General features: G+C 38.1%; 1 protein-coding gene across 20 annotated transcripts in view; it reads right to left on the minus strand.

Moving 5' to 3' along the window:
• The window catches only part of TCF4 (transcription factor 4), a 408258-nt gene extending 391969 nt beyond the window's left edge, over positions 1 to 16289 (minus strand). For 8 of the 20 annotated variants that reach the window (XM_075586811.1, XM_075586802.1, XM_075586773.1 and 5 more), the window contains exons 1-2: positions 15428 to 15528; positions 14023 to 14095 (exon numbers count right to left, since the gene is read on the minus strand). In XM_075586811.1, the coding sequence (XP_075442926.1) occupies positions 14023 to 14095; positions 15428 to 15499 (145 nt within the window). In that variant the 5' untranslated portion in view covers positions 15500 to 15528. Of the gene's footprint in view, positions 1 to 14022; positions 14096 to 14364; positions 14541 to 14568; positions 14711 to 14963; positions 15140 to 15427; positions 15529 to 15831 lie in introns of those variants that run through there. The other 12 variants (XM_075586678.1, XM_075586640.1, XM_075586755.1 and 9 more) reach the window with 11 other exon arrangements.
• Positions 16290 to 17877: the final 1588 nt, after the last annotated feature.

Below are 17877 nucleotides of genomic sequence, written 5' to 3' on the forward strand. Positions count from 1 at the left end.
ATTGTAAGAACCCCAACCCTCTCTAATAACGCGTCTGAAATGAGATGCATTGTAAATTCCTCTGTATTTGGTACAGTTTTCGAATGACCTGAAAATTGCAGGAAACCCTTGAAGGATGTTCAGGGAAAAACACTGCCTTAACTTATGGTAGAAACCAACCATCCATCCTAGCACTATTAGTTTCTCTGCTGGAACACTTTAAAAATTAATTGTGACTCTGATTTGTTATGACTTTGCGGAACCCCAGTCTACTTTTCTATATACGTAATTATACTTTTTTTATTTTGCTTTTTTATTAAACTAAACATTTTCTATATATTATATGTGATATATTATATGCACAGTTTAATAACCCTTTTGAATTATTAAATAAAAAAACAAGGTAAAATCAAATTAGCGTGTCTTGACGACTAAAATATGTTTGCTACATTTTTCTCAAGGATACTTTAGTAACTTCTCACAGAATCTCCTGGTTTTACTAAACACGGGTTCAAAATCCCATATTCAACATTGGAAAATTATCCTACTTCCATCTTTTCGGTGGAGTTAAATATTATTTTAGATAATGCTTTTGGAGATGGAGTTCTAAATCAGAATTAATTTGTTTTCTTTTTCTAAAGAACTTAAGAAACGCAATTTTTTATCACCACCCTAAAGCCATAAGAATTTCCGTAATAGAATCATTAACCACAGATATATCCCAATACATTGATTATTTTTTACAGAAACATGTTGTATCTTTGCCCTCATATGCTAAGAGCTCCACCTCCACTTAAAATATTTTTAAGAACTTCAAATGGGAGGAAGATTATCAATGGGCGACATTTGATGTCCATGAATTGTTTGCCTGTATCCCACAAAACAAGGGAATTAATGCAAATAATTTTAACTACATACAGTATACGCTTTGAAATATTTGTGATCAAAATTATATTTTGCAAAGTATTCGTTTCATCTTAACTCACAATTATTATTTTTTTTTGTAACTTAGATTTTATTGCAGATTTCAGACATAAGATACAATTTACAATACACCATACATGTTATCTGAAGAGTAATCTCAACTGTGAATTGTTATCTAATTCGAGAAAATTCCTGGCTTTTCGGGAACTACTCAGCCGGGAGTAACAATAATAATAGTAATAATAAATACAAATAATAAAAAAAAAAGGGGGGGGGGGTGAGGGGAGGAAAGGTAGGGTGAGGGAGGGTCTGGAAGGGGCACCGCTCCAGGCACTATCTACTATCTACTATTCACCATCGACAAATCGCTGCCTTTCCTACATCGTCTCAGTCAGGTCGTCCCCGCCGCTGTCTTGTCTGTGTACTCGTCTCTTTTCGGGATCTCACTCCCAAAGGAGAACGCATCTATAACTATCATCGCCAGATTGTGTTACTCTCTACCCCGGGGATATCTGTCTGCGTCAGCCAAGGCATCCATACTTTTAGGAAATTGGTGCCAGTGTCGTTAACTAAACTCGTCAACTTTTCCATCTGGCAGATAAACCACATTTGATTCCGAATCTTTGGGATACTTGGAATATCGGGGTGTTTCCATAATGCTGCGATCTCGCTCCGCGTTGCTATTGCGAAATGTGCTATTAATTTATTGTGTGCTTTGGACAGACCCGTTAATGGTCTGTCCAAGAGGAACAGCCATGGGTCTGGGGGAATAGTGAGGTCGAATATCCTCTGTATCCAATTTCTAATTTATTCCCACACTGGGGAGATCCGCGGGCAGGATCACAGCATATGTAACAGGTCGGCCAATCCCCCACACTGCCTAGGGCACAGCGGGGAGGATCCCGGCACGAACTTGGCTAATTTCATTGGGTGAGGTACCACCGCATTAAAACCTTATATGCGTTCTCCTTTAGAGCAAATGGAGCTTATTGCTGTAGCCAGGTATATGGCGTTCCACTCCTCATCTTCTAGGGTCTCTCCCAAATCTTTCTCCCATTGGGTTCTAAAAGATGGTGATTGCTGTCTAGAACCTGCAGAATCGATCACCTCTCCGTACAGCTGTGATGTGAGTCCCCTAGTGTCGGTCTCTGCCAGAAAGAGCTTTTCAAATTCGTCAAGGGGGGATAAGGGGCAAATTTATTGTAGAATGCTCGGAGCTGGAGGTATCTAAAAAATTCCGAATGGGGTATATCTGTTTCTAACCTGACGTGGTCAAATGTTTTAATCTTTCTGTTGTAACCCTCCAGGTCTTTGATCCGTATAAATCCTTTTTGTTTCCAAAGTGACGCATCTTCACCTAGCAGGCCCGGAGCGAACTTGGGATTGTTCCAAACTCACAATTATTTTTAACTCAATTCTAACTGTAGACTTGCAGTACCACAATGGGGAATATCGTCCCAGCTATACAGATATACATATGGTTTGCTGGAAAAGGTACATGCTATGCTAATAAACAGTTTCGAGAAAGAGTTTGTGAACCCCAATAATAATTACGGAAATGTGATTGTTCATCCATGATAACCTTCTTAAATCAAAACCAGTCATTTCTTAAATATCCAATAGGGTTTATATTATCCAACTGCATGTCTTTTAAAAACAAAATGATTTAAGAATTAGACAAACAATTAGTACTGTAATTAAGAATGTGCACAAGTAAGTGAAACCCTGGTTTTATCAGCTAAATTAAAGGGGATAATTAGAATCAGGTGTTTAAATAATTAGGTAGATGTTCAGATGTGTGTTTAGAACGTACCACCCTATATCAAGATCAGAAACGTTGTGAATTTTGGTCTTCACCATACAGGTGTGTGAAAACATGTCATGCCACAATCAAAATAAATCTCTGAGGGCCTTAGAAAAGCAGTTATTGATGCTCATCAGTCTAAAAAGGGTTACAAAACCATTTATGAGGATTTAAGGCTCCACCATACCACTGTCAGACAGATAGACTACAAATGGAGAAAGTTTAAGACCACAGTCACTCTACCCAGGAGCGGTTGTCATACCAAAATCTCTCCAAGAACAAATCGGCAAATATTCCAGGAAGTCACAAATAACCTCAGAGTAACATCCAAGGATCTGCAGGCCACAATTGCCTTGGCTAATGTCAGTGTTCATGAATCAACTATCAGAAGAAGACTGAACAAGAATGGTGTTCATTGAAGCATAGCAGTAGGAAACCACTGCTCTCTAAAAAGAATATTGCTGCCCGTTTGAAGTTCTCCAAAGAGCACATAGATAATCCACAAGACCTCTGGAATAATGCTCTCTGGATAGACGAGTCAAAGGTAGCCTCAATAAGAAACATTATGTTTGGCTATGTGTGATGGTTTGGGGCTGATTTGCTGCCTCTGGACCTGGACGGCTTGCCATCATTGACAAAACCATAAATTCTGCATTGTATCAGAAGATTCTAGAGGAGAATGTCAGGCAATCTGTCCGTGAACTGAAACGAAATAGAAGTGTTTCATGCAGCAAGTCAATGATCTTAAACATTCAAGCAGATCTACAAAAGAATGGCTGTAGAAGAAGAAATTCCATGTTTTACAATGGATTAGTCAAAGTCCAGACCTAAACCCCATCGAAATGTTGTGGCAGGAACTGAAGCGAGCTGTCCGTGCAAGGAAGCCCTCAAATATCCTTGAGTTGAAGCAGTTCTGTAAGGAGAAATGGGCCAAAGTTCCTTAAAACCAATGTGAGAGACTGACCAGCAGTTACAGGAAATGCTTAGCCGAAGTAATTGCTGCTCAAGGGGGCGCCACCAGATACTGAATTTAAAGGTTCACATACTTTTTCACACATGGATATTGAATGTTGAATCATTTGTGGATAAATAAATGTTGAAAAAATATCATGTTTTTTTGTCATTTGTTTGATCAGGTTATCTTTATCTATTATTAGGACTTAGATTAAGATATAATAACATTTTAGGTTTGAAATATGTGAAACATATGAAAATTCTAAGGGGTCCACAAACTTTTGCTCACCACTGTATATATGGGTAGCTTTAAACGGTACATTGATGATCTTTTAATTGTATGAAAATGGTGATCCTTTTTAGAATGTTTAAATTGTATTAATAAAAACAAGTTCAATTTGGTGTTTACTGTACTTCTAAAAGCAATGCTTCTGTTCTCGAATTTTTGGATTTGCATGTGGAGGCTGGGTCCAACGATTCTGCTTCTACCAAAATGTTTATTAAGGGTGTAGATGTCAATAATTTTATTTGGCTTCAGGTAATCATAACAAGAGTTGGATTAAGAATATCCATTTTTGCCAGTTCATAAGAACTAGGGCAAATTGTAGTTCTGACTCCAATTTCATGATTCAGGCCAAAAGTTTATATCAATTTTTTTTGAGAGGTTATGAATCTGTTCTTTTAGATTAAGTCTTGGACATGGTACATTGTCTCAATAGAGAGCTTTTACTTAAAGGGAAAACAGATTTCAATTATAATCCAAACCAGTTGCAAATCCAGGAAAGCAATTAATTTTTCGTTCCATTTTTCACTAATTTTAACTCTGCGGGTTATAAAATAAAAAATATTATTAATAAACACTGAAGGATTACACAATCTTATTTTCTTCTGCAAAATTACTCAATCTTATTTTTTTGTCTTCCAGAGAAACATAAAGTAATTTGTAGGCAGGCAAAAAAATAGAACATGTTTTGGGATCTAGGGATGTAAGTGTAGCTGCTAGTTCTTTAAATCTGAATTCCTAAGCCTCATGGTAAATTTTTCATGTGGAAAGTGTCTTGCATGCAAAATATTAAAGGTTCTATATCAGTTAATATGGGAGAGACTTTCAATATAAAGAATATAACTTGATGCATTACTTATGTAATTTACCTTCTGGAATGCCCTTCCGGCTCCCAATATGTTGTGAGAACCAAAAAACAATTTAGGAGAAACATGGAACATGCAAGAAATATGGGTTATGCGCAGTCGTGTTTCCCGTCATTTGAATATCCATCATCATAAAAATCCCCCTGGGCTCTGCTACATCGGGCATCTATGTTGGCCATCTTTTTACCTCCTACCTTTTTGTTTGTTTTTTTCTTTTAAATTTTTTCATTGCTGATATATATATTTTTTTAGATGTTTCTGTTTTGTTGCAATTTGCCTTTGAGGGAGTTTATATGATTCTATTGAAGTAGTATTTTTGCATTTTATCTTTTCAAATACCATTCCTTGTTTTTTTTTTGTATTAATAGAATATTATTTCACTTAAGAATGAAGAAATTGAATATTACTTTTTGCTTATTATATTTTCCCTTTGCATTTATATGTGTCTTGTTGTTATATGTTATTTTACAATACATTAATTATAATTACATTTGACATAGTAGTGATGTAAAAATGTATATAACTTTCTCTTTGAAATCCTTTTATGTACCCCACTCCAATTTTTTATGAATTCATTTTTTTTACAATGAATTACTAAATAAAGTTTAAATGAAAGATTTTGGATACAGTACATATTATAAACAACCAATCACTGCTGGAGGTAGGTGTATAAATGGCTAGTTTCATGTGCTGTGCTATTCCCTAATGAAGTGTCTGTATGCACACTACGAAACGAGTTGGAAAGTGCTGATTCTTTTTCATTGTCAGTATACCCATATGGAGATACTGCTTATTAATCCTAGCCGAAGGACCTTTCTGAACGGTCTGGCTGAGTTTGTTACTCTTTTAAATGTCACTGATTGACGTCATCAGCCGGAAATTCCGCGTGGAAGTGGACGCGTCTCCAAAACAGCTGCACTGCCGGCTGCCGGTGGTGCGAATGTGGAGATCCAATGTTGGGCTTGTCTGTCCCTCCAGAGCTTTTGGGGAACCCGGGGGAAGTGGACGCGATTCTCAAGTAGTCGCAGTCGACTGTTGACAGACCGGGTATGGAGACCTACCATTGGGCTTGTTTGTTTCCTTTGGAGTTGTGAGGCTTTCAGCAAATGTACTGTATGATAAGCTGTTTCCTGATATCCTTTCTGCGTGTGCAATACTTGCCATTCTCTTTCTTACATGATATTGATCATACTACTCTATGAGTTGTATTTTTATTCTTAAGATTTAAGATGTGGATCCATCTTTCCTGAAAAGCTGCACACTGAGAGTGAATTTTCCTGACCATCAAAGAGAGACTTTGGTTTTTATTTTATTTTTTTATCTGTTCACACATTTCACTCTGTACTGTACTCACATATGTTGTATATTATCACCTATATTGGTATTCAATATTTTATAGTGACTAGATAATACTCTACAGTGATCTGATAATACTTTAGTGATTTGATAGCGTTCACCCTTTACATTCAGTTTCTTGGTCACTTTTTTATATAGAGTTATAATTAATGAATAATTTTTGTACACTTTATTTTGTGGAATATCACAGGGTGCACCACTTTGTTTTTACTAATATTATTGTACTGTAATTGAACCTGTCTCACCAACAGGTCAGGTTTTACGGATATCCCTGCTTAAGAACAGGTGGCTCAGTCAGTGGTTCAGCCAGTCGTGCTTAAGCAGGGATATCCTTAAACCCTGACCTGTTGGGGAGATTTGAGGACTAAACTTGGGAACCCCTGCTTTACGGCATTCACACTGTATTATACATATCTACAGATGCATTTACAACTGAGTCATGAGGGAAGCACTATCTCAGGGGTGGCCAACTCCAGTACTCAAGAGCACCAACAGGTAAGGTTTTCAGGATATCCCTGCTTCTGCGCAGGTAGCTCCATCAGTGGCTCAGTCTTCGACAGGCTTCTGCCGCACTCTACTCTGTAATACATTGCAGGCCTCTCTGCATGCTAAATGGTTAATGGAAAGACTGCCAGGTTGATATGAGGAAGCACGGTTATCATCGCAAGTAATAGTGTCATTAACATAAATAATGCCCGTGCCTTCAATATGCCAACTAACCAAACATGTAACACCTTTGAAATGAGACCACGCAGTTCTCTTGCATTTACTGTAAACCACAAGGAAAATGATAAGGAGATAAGATTTTATGCAGAGTAAATGCCCAGCACAGCTAGGGACTGTTAACATGTTAGTGCACTGCATTGTAGAATGTAAAGTAATAGCAAAACAAATAACCAGCACAATAAAATGTAAAAATCATTTTAACACTAATCAAGACAATTTAAAAAGTTCAAAATTTACAAAAATAAGAAATCAGGGCATTGTTGGTATTCATTCCCACCAGCATATTGCAATAAAGTTAATTCACTGGGATACATTGTTTTGTATTGTATGTCTTTATTTATGTAGCACCATTAATGTACATAGCGCTTCACAGTAGTAATACACATGGTAATCAAATAAATAAGAGATAATATAAATAACGGATCATGGAAATAAGTGCTTCAGACATAAAAGTAACATTAAGGAAAAGGAGTCCCTGCTCCGAGGAGCTTACAGTCTAATTGGTAGGTAGGGAGAACGTACAGAGACAGTAGGAGGGAGTTCTGGTGAGTGCGTCTGCAGGGGGCTAAGCTATATGTACTGTATCATGTGTCCAGTATTATCCACAGTGCTATTCATACTGTATGCTTGTTTAAGCAAGTGTGTCTTAAGGTGGGTCTTATATTATACCACCTTGACTAGTTACATGGTAATCTTTTAACTTAATGCATACGAACGCTTTTACATTTGGGCCTGAATGCTGTGTTGCAATTAGCAAAAGAAATACACACAAAAAAACTGCCTTGTAGATTCATTTGGGGCTCATGTGTAGGGAGTCATTTTGCAGAGATTTATGACTACAACATACTGTATGTTATTGTAGGGGGCTGGAAGTATTACTTTGCATCACCATTTCTCACTGAAAAACCTTACCACGGTACAGAGAAAACTACTAAGGACCATTTATAATATATACACATGTATATAAAAATTGAATTTAAACGGTCCATACAGTATGTGTGTGTGTATATGTATATATATATACACATGTGTATATATATATATATATATATATTTATACACACATGGAGGGCCATTTCATTTGAATTCAATCTTTATATATACACGAGTATATATTATAAATGGTATATTCAGGGTTTTCGTTAATATAACTTTGTAGCAACCTTGACAACACATTTTTGTTGATATACTGTATATCATGCTTGTCATGTATAAGCTTTACAGGTAATCAGAGCTGTTTTTGTAGGGAAACAACAATGAATAAACCAGTTGTTAATAAGGAAATCGGTCACAAAGGGCACTCATCCGCTCCCAGTTAATATTTCCGTCACATTCGTATACATTTCGCAATCACTTTCTGAAATTTCATGTTGATCTCTTTAAAAAAAAATTAAAAATAAATAAAGTTCCCAGGAAACAAGTGCCAGGGACTCTGTGTTATCCCACAAAGGGATCAACAGTATAGAAATCCCAAAAGAATAAATGATATCTTTATATACACAAATAAACCAGGTGAAAAGATGGAAGATCAGGTGCGGCCACAGAAACACTTCATTCACAAGATCGGAATTTGCGACCAGATCCAAGACACCCCGAGCTGCTGTTTTTCTTGATTTGTCTCCGCTTCTTCAGCTGTAGCTATTTTCTCACGTGTACCAGCGCTTTCATCAACAAAGACGGGAAGAAGCTGCTCAGGAAAGCGATTCGCTTCTTCCCTATTGTGCTTTTCATGTCATCTGCTTGTCGAGGGCCATCTAAACATCATATGGCCAAGAAGAGGGTGTCGAGTTATGGAAAGAGATCACTTTTGATCGCTGTAAGACGTGGGATTTCCCCGTACAAAAGGATGGGGCATTATTGCTGCTGAACTATGTCTTCTAAATATTCAAAATGCCCAGCGTGCCAAATTAACCCCTGCAGTGCCCCAGAGGCTTTTAACAAAGTATTACAGGGCCATCTGGTACAGAAGGTGTTAATGGCACATTTGAGGACTCCAGAATAGGACTATAACGAACTAATTTTAGAGGAACACAGACGGAGCCTTTGTTAAATAATGGCTTTTCATTTCTATGTGAGAGGTCCGAGATGTCATTTGTCATCTTATCTGGTGTTTATCAAAACAGGGAACATTATAGAAATGGGGACACTTCTCAATCATGTCATGACCAAGCCCATACTGCAAAGTACAATCAGATTTATGGGGGGAAAAGTCAGCGTTGTGATTCTATTGCAATCTTGTGTCACTTGTTTTGTGAAACAAAACTGCTTTTCACGTTGAGTAAAATTGTTTGGAATAAAACTTTAAACATAACATAATGCAAAACGCACAATTACAGAATGCTGGTATTTCTCCCAGCACTAGTGTGCATAATACAGTTCGGCTTTTCAGTATTAATAAGCCTACAATACACAAGACCTTGCATTTGTGCCCACTTCTAATTCCTTTTTTAGATATTGATTGTAAGGGAACTTGTTCTCCAAATATGTATTGCATAAACTCTTAAAACATACGAAGGACAGGAAGCATCAAACAGGAAAAATAGCCCTAGCATGTGACCTGCTGTGTATACCTAATTTATCCCAGTAATCTAAAAACAGCATATAAATCAGGTTGACCTCTTTGCCTCCAGTCCTGCTTGTAACACAAGTACATCTGTCCACCACCAGCTTGTGGCCCTAAAAACTTGAATTATTTTTAACCAAGAGTTAGTTATTAAAGGTATCACTTCTATCATACTTTTCTCTGTCTAACGTACAATACTTGAATCTATTCATAAACAGACCTTGTTATCAAGCCTTACTACAGTACAGTACCTATATCAACAGAAGGAAATGAAAGAAACCAAAAAATGCTTCTGAAGTTCCATGTACAGTAGTTCATAAGTTAGGCTACATTGCACCTGGCTGCTGTTATATTAAATGGTAACATACATGCACAGCACTAATTAGTTTGATAGAAATCTATATGATAGTAAGGTAAAATAATGAATTTACTCCTGTGTTTATTGTTTACTTTAGATCACCCTAAGGTGGATACCAGTCAAGTAATTCTCTACTCACAAAAAAATAAGCAAATAAGACAAACGAGTGTAGTCTACTAAGCTCTGAAAATGAGAAGGATTTTGCTGGTAAAATGTATTTTTTCTTTATTTTGTCACAACTTATGTGTACAATATGTATTTTGTTCTCTGAATAGAACTCAAATACCCTGAGGAGCATCCAGACTGAATGGTGGTACAAAAGAGCAGCCCTAAAATGCAGTTCTACGCAAACACAAAGCAGGCACATGCTACTACAGAACATCATGCTGACATACATGCTAAAAAAGGTTTTAGGAAGCAAAAGGTTGTGACAACCATACTATTTTATACACGCTTTTTGTATAACACCTGCCAAGATTATTTTGTGCAACATCAACATGAATATTAACCTCCCCACTGCTGCTAGAGAGCCCAATATGCCACAGACCCGGCGCTAAAAACCCACATTAGGGACTTCAAACTCCAAATAAATAACAACTTTCCTATAATAGAAGTGACCAGCCGTGTTGGTGTCATGACACTTTGTTACTCATTTTGCCCATTTGGTCTAGTGCTCCATAATTAAAATATTAATAAAGAACAGAATGAAGCTAATGTGCTTATTTTAAACCGGGAAGGGGTGAGAAGTAAGAATAAAACATTAAAATGGTAGAGACTAGAACGGGGAACAGATGTGATCAGAGCGTGAGGATCGTACAAGGTCTAGAGATGAAAAATCTCACGAAACAGCCCAAATCCCATTTTTTAAAACCTGTACAACACATCAACTCTAACACTAAGAATATGTCAATAGGAATAAAATCACTAGTATGCTCCATTTTATATATACTGTATATATATATATATATATATATATATATATATATATATATATTTATTATACATATATATATATATATATATATATACATATATATATATGTATAATAAATATATATATATATATATATATATATATATATATACAGTATATATAAAATGGAGCATACTAGTGATTTTATTCCTATTGACATATTCTTAGTGTTAGAGTTGATGTGTTGTACAGGTTTTAAAAAATGGGATTTGGGCTGTATTATATTATATATATATATATATATATATATATATATATATATATATATAATTTTCCTATTATATATTATAATTATAGATTATATATCATATATACATGCATTTTTGCTTTCCTTTTCAAAATATCTTTATGGTTTGTATATAAGCGCGATTTTATCATTTAATCTGCCGTCTAACCTATGTTTTTCTTTTTCGTTTTTTAAACAGGTTATAAATATTCAGAAACCGTTGTTTTCTTGTTGTTTTATCTACAAACATTGTGACAGTCCTGTAGTAAAAGCAGCTACAAAATTTTTTTACTTTCTTGAAGTCAAGGTTCTACCATCTTTATTTCTGGGACATAAATATGCAGATATCAAATGTTTATAGATCAATAATAATAGGAACAGAAGAATAGAATGATTTTAGGAAGCCTAGAAAGGCATCATAAGAGGTTATAGCAACAACAACAACAACAACAACATGTGCATTTTGACATGCAAGAAGAGAAAAGGTTTTAGGTGAAATAATTCTTCACCCTCCCTCAGTGTGGCTGGGTTCTTTCAGAATTCTCTGCTGAACACCTGCAAACATCAAACAAAAACGGCTGTTTCTTTGCTGGGCTGAAGAAAAAAAGCCTTTCATGTGAAAAATGCTCCATGGGAATGTCAGGATTGAGGCTCAGGTTACATTCCTCTCTCCTGCAGCCTTCCCCCTTATAAAGATGGCCAGAAACATGCTTCAGATGAGAAGCTACAAAATACCTCCTTGGTTCTTAATGTAAGTGTTCATGCTCACTTTACAAATTGCCAGGTGCCATCGTACGCTGAAGGATAGGCTGGCCAGAGAGCGTAAATGTGAAATATTACTGCGCACTGCGAAATCTACATGGGTGCACTTGGTTGCACTATTTTCCTGGAGTCTCAAATTGTTCCTACAACAAAAAACAACAACAAAAATACGGAAAGAGTAGCAGCTTTAAGGCGGTAAATAAAGCTGACATCTGTTTCTCTCCAACGTATTAGGGATTGTCACACACATACAGATGAATAAGTCATGTATTGCTATATTTTGAGTCTACTACTGCACCTGTCCAATAGAAAAGGGGTGAAGAATCGATAGTTTTATCTATTAATACACACAAAATGGTGAAATGTTCCAGGCTTTTATGTACAACAGTACAATAAGTTTTAAACATATGCTCATACACAAACACACACACATGTGTATGTGTGTATATATATATATATATATATATATATATATATATATATATATATAAATATATATATATACACACACACGCACAAATATATACACAAATCAACCATAGGACTGTTTTTAGCACCTCTGGATATTGGAGTAAAAAAATTAAGACGTCAAACATATTATATCAGAGGGAAAAAATAAACTCTCTCCAGTTAATAATAATAATAATACTGTAATAATAAGAGCTTAGGTGCCACAGGAGTGTACATTTGAAATCTTTACCAAAGGCTGCAGGCCCAAAAGGCACTGAAGTTGTTAAACTCTACTAAACTTTGCAAAAGGTCAAAATCTCCTCTTTAAACAACATTGAAAACCCAACCAAGAAATAATGTGAATCGGGACAATGACTGAATCCAAACACCAGTAATATACATCCCTATAGAAAACCAAACCGTAAAACAATTTCAAAAGTTGACGTGACAACCTCAAATAAACTTTAAACAGAGTCTCTATTCCTCCATGTTTTAGCTCTATTATTCACACGCATGCATATACATTTGCACAGCTAAACCGTGAATGCTAATTCCTTAACAATGTCACACAAAACATGCCTTACAGCTTTGTTATGTCCCAAGGGACACATCATATGGCAAACATATAATGAATGCATATGCCTACATACGGTATACACCGGTATACATTACTACTTAAAGAAAAATCACTCATTTGTATTTATGTCGCTTAATTAAAGGTAACTAAAGCAATTTATATTTACATTTTATCTCAAATAACATCTACATTTTAATTTTCAGTGATTTCAAGGCAGGTAATGTAAATGTAATAAGAGCGTTCAAAAAACGTATCAACTATAGTACTATGATTTTCATTGGACAGAAAAAGTTGAGTTAACATTTAGTATTTACAGTACCCACAAAGGAAATCAATCAACTGAACAAACAATGGTATTCCAACGCACTGCTCAGTAGTTAGGGAGAGTTCAGAACATAAAGCAAATTGAAAGGATCTTTGTTATTAAGTTGCAAACTGGAAATGAGTATGAAACTTTAGGCGGTGAGTAATATTTCCTATGTTCATTTGCAGTAAAGCCTTGATGACATTCAATCCCGTGATTTCCAAATGATGTGTAGCATGAACAACTATCTACGGGGCATGTACAAGTGCCAGTCATTTTAAAACACTGCAGCTGTTAAACTATGGCTTTCGTTCTATCCCATATCACAGCCAAAAACCTCGAACAATAGAGAGGTTTTGATTATGGATCAAAACAAAAAAGCCATGTTATACGTGCAAGCCCCTTGCCCAGCACCTCTTTGTAAAATAAGGTAAAACCAGTCATTTCAGTACCCATGGTGTAAGAAACCCATGTCTGCATGCCAAGATTCATTAACACAGGTCCTGATCACTGACATCTTGTTTTGTTGATCCCCCCCCCCCAAAAAAAAGGATTCTTTCACCACAACAAGAAAATAATTACAAAGCTGTTGAAGAGATTTAAGAAAGATAAAAATGGCAGTGTCAAAAATGATTATTTGCAACTGTTTATGCCCAGCAAAACACTACGTTTCAATGTACAAATGGCAAATAAAACATTACAGCTACTTGTTCTATCCTATACCATGACATATGGAAAATGGGAACTCACTTAACCAAATATATGGAGTTAAATGCTGTACCACTGTTTAAAGAACCAGCACGACTTGTCAAAAATTAAGCAGTCGAGCCACCACACCAAGATCGTCATATGAACAGCGCAGATACTGTACAACGAAGAAATGTTAATAATACACTTAGCAGAGGTGATTTACATACTTGAGCCAGTAAAATGTCCACTTGCCAGTGAAGTTGGTCCATTTTTCCCACTGCTGACAGGAGGAGAAAACATCTAAAATAAACAAAGCATGATGAGTTTAAAAGACCTTTGCAAGTTCCTGCGCACAATCAATGCAATAGTCTACACAAGGCGTACAAAGAAAATGTTAATAGTAAAAGCAATGTTTAAATAGAAATCAAGGCATAAAGTTACATTTGGTACTATTTAGCCTGGAGGTGGTACAGTCTTTATAAAAGATTTGTGAAGCCCATAATACATTGTCCACGTTCTATTTAAGGAAATTGTAAATACATTTATGAAATAACAAATTCATTTCAAACCTTCGCTATCAAGGCTGCAGCAATATCCATCTCCATCACATTAATGATTGTAGTATAATGTATACACCAGCCCCACGAAAGTGCCACCTGCATTAAACTACCATGTATTCCAAACAGCAAGAGCAATGTGCAGCCAGACTTCGGCAAGCTTTTATTTAGATTCTAATTGGTTTCTCTTATTCGACGTGTCTGGTGGATACGCACCTTCCCTGAGTCAGAGCTGCAAAAAAATCTAACAAATGAAAAGTACAAAGAGCAGAGGGTCTGCAATCTGCCTGGGGCTACATTTCCTGTCCAAACTTCCGAAAGCCATCTCTCAGAGAGGAAATTCTTTATCCTAGGCAAATAAGCCGGGGGTCCAAGATGCTATGCAAATTCACAGTGATCTAAACTATTTATATAAATATATAGATATATCTAGATATATATATATCAAGTGATGTAAGCTATATATAGATATCTATATATCTATATAGTATACCACTATCTAGTAGCACTGAAGCTAGACAAGTACAGAAAGCTGGGACTGTTGGAATCCAAAGGCATTTCCAAGTAAACAAAGAGACAAAAAAAGTACATGAAACATAGCAAGGGATCACCTGGGGAAAAAGCATTTTACTTGGTAATGACAACAGCTCAGCTCTGGTCCCCTACACTGAAAGACAAGCGAGTTTCCTCTCTGTGAGTGCCAAGGTTAGGGGGACACAGCAGAGAGCTGCGAGGGATGGGACATATTCCAAGATCCAGGAATACACAAGCAGAGAGCCTGACAGATCTGCAAACCCTGCGAGCTTGTTTCTGAGGGAAGGAAAACTAAATATTAAATAGAACAAAAATCACAACCTCTCCCCAACCCCCCCCCCCAAAAAAAAACCCCAAATCACTTGTAGAATTAAAAAAAAAGCGTGCATATTTACCATGGACTTCCAACTGTAACTACTCATGTACTTAGATCAGACTTTGTTTTTATTTGATTATTATTATATTTTATTTTTTTTAGATCAGCTAGATTTTTTTTTTCATTTTTTTTATTTTTGTTTTAATTTCCACCGTGGGTTCTTACCGCACTGAAATCCAGTAAATCACTCAGCTCTTTGTCCGTCCCTAAGGCAGCCATTCGCTGTTGGTGATTCATTTTTAGCAAAAGCACACACACACACAAAAAAAACCTAGAAACATGGGGGGGAGGGAAAAAAAAAAAAAAAAAAATCACCAGGGCCTGGGGGCATCAGGGAGTCATTTTTATTTCCAAGATTTTTTTTTTTTTTTAACAAAATTAAATAAAAAAAAAAAAAAAGAGAGAGAAATGAGAGCCTAGCTGAAAATAGCACTATTCGGGGGGTTACCCAATCCCAAACCCAGAATAGTGCTGTTTCAGGCTGGGATTGCACCCAGTCCCCTCCCCTCTGCCTCCCAGGCACTAGTGCAGGGCTCGGGTGGGCATGGCTTGGGTCGGACGCTACTTACAGCTTTGCGAGGAGGCGAGTGGCTGCGGACTCCTCCTCTCTAGGTCCCCTCCTGCAGATGTGATTGGTGCCAGGCAGTGGCGCAAACACTTTTGGGGGGGGAAGCAAAGGGGACAAGTCCTCCCCCCTTCTCCCCCCAACTTCTTAGGCAACCTGAAGATGTCCACCCCAACTTTTGGGTTGAAAGATAAGTGACCCACCACCACCCCCAGCAGCTGTGCAGTGTTTTAATGCTGCTGCCCCTCTCCTTCCCCTGCGTTGTCTCATGTGCAGGCTGCAGCTGTAGTTGTGCTCCTGGTGCTGCTGACAGCTGATGTGGGAGGAGGAGGAGGAGGAGTGAGGAGCGTGGTGAACAGGAGCTGGTAACACTACGGACTTCAGCAGCGGCCGGGGGAGAGCAACCCCCTGTACCAAGTAGCAGCAGCAGCAGCCGGGAGAGAGCAACCCCCTGTACCAAGCAGCAGCAGCAGCAGCCGGGAGAGAGCAACCCCCTGTACCAAGCAGCAGCAGCCGGGGGGAGTGCAACCCCCTGTACCAAGCAGCAGCAGCAGCAGCCGGGAGAGAGCAACCCCCTGTACCAAGCAGCAGCAGCCGGGGGGAGTGCAACCCCCTGTACCAAGCAGCAGCAGCCGGGGGAGAGCAACCCCCTGTACCAAGCAGCAGCAGACGGGAGAGAGCAATCCCCTGTACCAAGCAGCAGCAGCAGCTCCTCTCTTCCTCCTTCCCCTGGATCCTAGTGTGCAGTGTGTGCAATGTGTCTGTGTGTTACTGTCCTTAGACATAGGTGCGCGATCATGACTAAAAAAAAAAAAAGTTGGAGGGGGACAAGAGCGCTGCCTGCACATTATGCAAATAGAAATGTGTACAAAGCTCTACCCCTTACATCTCCATCTTTCTCTCTCTCTTTCTCTCTCTGTTTCTCTCTCTCTCTCTCCGTCTCCCTCTCCCTCTCCCTCTCCCTCTCCCTCTCCCTCTCCCTCTCTCTCTCTCTCTCTCTCTCTCTCTCTCTCTCTCTCTCTCTCTCTCTCCCCCTCTCCCTCTCCCTCTCTCCCCCTCTCCCTCTCTCTCTCAGAGGATTTAAAGAGTGTTAAATGTGCAGCTTGTCCAGGAAGGAAATCTGTTTGTTTATTGAGACTTTATCACATCATACAACATGGTATATATGTCTGGTATACTGTACATGCATGGTCTGCATGTAAAACAACAAAGTTATGCCTTCAATCATATATGTAACAACAAATAAATGAGAAAGCAAAAAAGAGGGAGGGGGGAAGTGGCGTCTGTCCTCCTCTCCATCCTCTCACTTGTCCTCTTCTGCTCTTTTTATGCCATGTTCAGGGTGGCTGCTACGGACGCTTGCGTCCGTGCGCGCCTCCCCCGCATGCTCCTGCAACCCGGCGATGTGTGCCCAGGCTGCAGAAGTTGAGTCGCGGCGTTTGGGGGCGTGACGGGGGGGGCGGGGCAAACGTGTCATGGATCTGGTTCGCTGAACCAGCTGACGTGACGCGACTGCCGCCCCAAATATCATTTCGGGTTATAGCGGCAAAGTGTAGCAGCGTCAACGCTGCCCTTTGCCGCCCGTGGAGTTTTCAGTTTGAACACTCCCACCGAACAACCCGAACTTGCGGCGGACGTGAGCGCGCACGCAGGCGCGCACACGTCGCGTAGCCGCCACCCTGAACTCGGTCTTAGATTGGTCTTTGCCGCCTCTCTTTACTTTGATATGGTTTGTAAAAAAATGATGAAGCCTTTTTTTTTTCTTCTCATATACGCATAATATTTGATGTAATGAACTGATTATGAACTCCAGAACATCGTTGTTTTGTATCAGTGTAAACCGCAGCTTATTCTGGTCGGCGGCCAAAAATGTACAGTTGGATATACAGTCTTTCTCATTTCTATTTATAGTCGTATAATAGGGATTTAGTCACACAGGACTCGTGTCTATTAGTTATATTATCTGAAAGGTATACAAAAAAAGTTTTAATGCATAATAAAAATGCATATTTATGGAAGAAGACAAAATAAATCCTTTAGGGGCAGCATT

This window comes from Ascaphus truei, chromosome 1 (genome assembly GCF_040206685.1).
Source record: "Ascaphus truei isolate aAscTru1 chromosome 1, aAscTru1.hap1, whole genome shotgun sequence".
In the NCBI taxonomy this organism is placed as follows: Eukaryota; Metazoa; Chordata; class Amphibia; order Anura; family Ascaphidae; genus Ascaphus; species Ascaphus truei.